The sequence below is a fragment of the Cyprinodon variegatus genome, unplaced genomic scaffold, assembly GCF_000732505.1.
Source record: "Cyprinodon variegatus isolate N-32 unplaced genomic scaffold, C_variegatus-1.0 Scaffold42, whole genome shotgun sequence".
In the NCBI taxonomy this organism is placed as follows: Eukaryota; Metazoa; Chordata; class Actinopteri; order Cyprinodontiformes; family Cyprinodontidae; genus Cyprinodon; species Cyprinodon variegatus.
In genome coordinates, this window is record NW_015150495.1 from 2,094,784 (window position 1) to 2,098,836 (window position 4,053).

The 4,053-nt window shown below is 37.2% G+C and overlaps 1 protein-coding gene across 1 annotated transcript in view; it reads right to left on the bottom strand.

Annotated features, from left to right (window-relative positions):
• Positions 1 to 836: 836 nt before the first annotated feature.
• Positions 837 to 4,053, bottom strand: part of thnsl1 (threonine synthase like 1) — a 9,357-nt gene continuing 6,140 nt past the window's right edge. Inside the window, exon 4 of the mRNA XM_015370146.1 lies at positions 837 to 2,902. Within this exon, the coding sequence (XP_015225632.1) occupies positions 2,099 to 2,902 (804 nt within the window). The 3' untranslated portion in view covers positions 837 to 2,098. The remainder of the gene's footprint in view (positions 2,903 to 4,053) is intronic.

Sequence of the window (4,053 nt, forward strand, 5' to 3'; positions counted from 1 at the left end):
CAAGGAAATCGCTTGTTACATCACATCTCTTGCTACAGCATGTTTTTGTGCAAGATTTGCTGGGATTATAAGACGCTGCCCATGTGAGTCGAAAAAGAAATTCAGAATTCCAGGAATTGCTTAATTATTCTTGTTGATGCTCTTATTGCTTTTGAAAAGATGACGAACACAAGTACCAATAAAGATAAATAGTTCAACAAATTAAACTCACCTGTGGCCCTAAATGCATAGCTAAGGTCAGAGGTTCACTTGTCACGGTCATAGTTGTTATTTGAAATGTGGGTGTTTTAAAAAATTGTTTAAGCTTTTTTTTTGTCTATGGCCACATTATTTAACAACAAATTATTTCAATGAAGTTTAATAACAAGAATTAAGCCCAGAAGTTAAATTAAATGTTCAATTACTATCATCTATGCAGGACTAGACCTGCATTTTCAAATATTTACATACACCACAATAGATATTTAGACTGAAGTCCCTTTACACATTGAAATTTGATGACAAAGGTCTTACGTTCAGTTCAAGCTTTTTGCATAACGCTGTCAAAGTATTAGAGTTCTTTTAATTTGATTAAAATGGGCTTATTCAAAATGGTTAAGGCACATATTTTCAGCAGGAGCATTTCAGATGTTTAATTTTTAGCCTGGTTTATCCATTTGTACTGAAACATTTTTTGTTGGACTTCACTATGATTAAGTGAAACTTAAGTTTCTTTTTCATATTTTAACATGAAATGTACCATTTTCTAGTAGGCTCTTTTTTTTCTTTTTTTTTTTTATTTAACCTTTATTTAACCAGGAAGTCCCTTGAGATTGAAATCTCTTTTTTGAGGGAGACCTGGCCAAGACGGCACACCAGTTAAAATACAAACAGAAATACAACTAGACAAAATCTCACATAGAGGAAAAGACAGGTCACATAGGGCAGTTACATTTTTGAATTACATGACATTTTAACATGGCCTTAAATTCATTCAATGGGACTAGAACATTCTAGTAGGCTCTTTTGTGTGAAGGGGTGCAATTGAGTAATATATTACCACTGGAAAAAGTTATTTTTTTATAAAATAAGTATATTTGTTCTTGAAACGAGGAGGTGAGACATTTTCAATGGAAAATATTTCAAATTTAAAATAAGAAATATGGAAATTACACAAAAATAATTGCATTGTCTTATTTCAAGTGCATATTATCTAATTATCATTTTTGCAGTGCACTTTTCATGCCTGCACCCTCTCAATCCATAGATGTTAAACTACCTCACTGTTAAAGTGGTTAAACTGGTTGTTTGGGAGTTTTTGATGTAAAGCTGACTTGAACATTATTGGTTCCTTTATTTACTCCCAACCATTCTAAGGCATTCACTTTGATTAGAGGTTTATAGTTTGGGCCGGTCAGCAGAAACACGGCCACAGCTAAGTGTTCCTAAAAGAATGTAATCCCACTGATTTAAGGCGAAAAGATTTTTACAAATATGTCTAAAATTCAGGTCAATTCAAGGAGTTCAGCTCTTCTAAATAAACTCTACTTCTGCCAAAAACAATGAAATATGTCACATATAATAAAGCACATTTAACCGAATAGGAGTTCTGGATATATCTGCATATTTAAAGACAAATTTAATATATATATTTATTATTCTTAATTTTTTGTTCATCTTTGAATTAATTACTGCTCTTACTGGGTTGTTGTTTTAGCAACTATTGTACTTGTATCCTCCGGTGTCATAATCAGTTTAACATCATTTCAGTAAATGATAAATCCCAGAAGCTTTACTCTGAACTTAGGGAGGCCACCGCCTACTGCAGACATGACATGTCAAAAATCTGGATAAAAGGTGGATAAATCTTGGTTTGATTCCAAGAAATCTTTTCTTGCAACAAATACTTTTTATAGATGATTTCGAATTAGAAAAAAGGAACATCCCTGCATCTCTCTGGCCAGAAAATAGATTTATTTTGTTTTAAATTATTCAATAAATGATCCTTTCTTTTCGATGACATCCTACTTTATTAAAATACAGCAGGAGTATATATTTCATTGACATGACGAAGCTAAAGCACTTTCTTTGTGAATTCTAATTCAAATGACTGTTTTTTCTATGTGACTTTTAAGAAAGAGTCCTGTATTACGCCCTCTACCTCCTCTACCAGCACACTGTAATCAGCCGCACAAACTCTGTGCCCCCTGCCGCCTCTCTCCTTCAGGCATTTCATCATTTCTCTGTGTGCTTCTGGTTTAGACGCAGCCGCTTCCAGCTCCTTCAGCTGCTCCACAGGATCCTCAGGAATATTCTGGATCTGCAGAGCTTTGAACACTGCGGGAGCAAATTTCCCGTAGTGGGCAGTGGAGCAGAGCACTGTGGGGCATGAGCCATCCTGAAGCCGATCGGCCACAACCTTTGCCACAGCAGTATGCGTATCCATGATGTATCCCGTCTGTCCATGGACGCTCTGGATGGCGGCCAAGCAATCGTCCTCAGAACACCAGCCAGCCTGCACTTGCTCCTGCATCTTGCCAAGAAGATGATCAGGAAGCTGGAAGCATTTCTGCATGTCCAAGCGTGTGAATAAGTCCTTGACCAGGCAGCTGTTTCCGTCTGAGATGTGATGGACAAACCTCTCCAGGTTGGAGGACTTCAGGATGTCTATAGCAGGGGAGTGGGAGAGAAGCAGGGAGCGGTCCTGGAGATCATACCCACCTGTGCTGATGAAGTCGGCAACAACTCTGTTGTGGTTGGACGCACAGATGACTTTTCTTATTGGGATGCCCATTTGCTTGGCGTACAAAGCTGACATGGCGTTCCCGAAGTTTCCGGTAGGAATGCAAACATCCACAGGATCTCCGAAGTTAATCACACCATCTCTGCAAAGATCCAGATAGCCAGAAGAATGATAAACGACCTGCAAGAGGAAAAAAATATTCATTGCTCAATTTAATATGTAGAATCAAACCACGTCCCTTTTCCTTTTATTAAAAAAAAAAAAAACTTTGCACATTTTGACCCAAGTATCAGCTCAATTTAGGACACAATAAATAATTTTGTTTAGTTCAATATCGCTGCATATTGATGCTCTGTGCAGGCTTCCAAAAACTCCACTATGTAGTTTGAGAGGTTCAGATCTGTCACTAAACAGGTCATGTGATCCAGATCGCTGCTTTACTGCAGCCTGAGCTCACATTAAACACCAGAGATAAACAGGCTAAAGAACATTGTGGAAACTTACCTGATTGGTTCTCTGATGTACGCTTTTATCTAAGTGTCCTTTTATATTATAATTATTATTTTCAATCATTATAAAGAAACTTGGATTACTTGTATTAAAACATCACATTGAAATAAACTCTGGAAATTTAAAACTCTTCTCCTGTCTATGAAAAAAATGATCAACCCCATCCTTAGCTGGCAGGGCGCCTGGTTTACCTTCTTCCTTATTTCTCTGAGTCTGACTTTTGAGCTTTAAAGTCACTCCAGACAAAACATGGACACAAATGGAAGCATTTTCCTTACATAAACACTTGGAAGTTTTGATTTATTTTGCTCTGTTCTTACCATTCTCTGTTTGTTGAAAGGTACTTATTAACTGGGGGTAAATAACGTTTAAAAATGTGTTAGTAGGAGCCTTTTTCTAAACAAATATAATCAGTTCTAAAGTGCAAATAAAAGTAAGAAAACTTATTTTTTTAAAGGTTTTAATGTTTTGTAAGATTGTGTGTTAGAATGCAAAGCGGGTCCTCTGCTAGAAGCTAGGAGCTCCACAGCAGAGTGGAAGAGTTTGGGATTTCCTGTATGGCGTAATTATTGTGCCCCCGACTTGAAAATGCAGCTGACAGTCTGAGCATGCAGTGAGAATGATGTGCAGCAATGAAACTCCCCCATCCTCGCTAAGAGAGAGTCTGCCGCGCGCTTAACCATAAAAACAAACGATCGACCCCTGATTGCTTGCTGAGCTCTCTCTGCCCTCACAAATTTAAAGCGGCATGTTGATGAACAACAACAATCTGCCAATCAAAGACTGGCCCAGATTGAGATATATATATATATATATATATA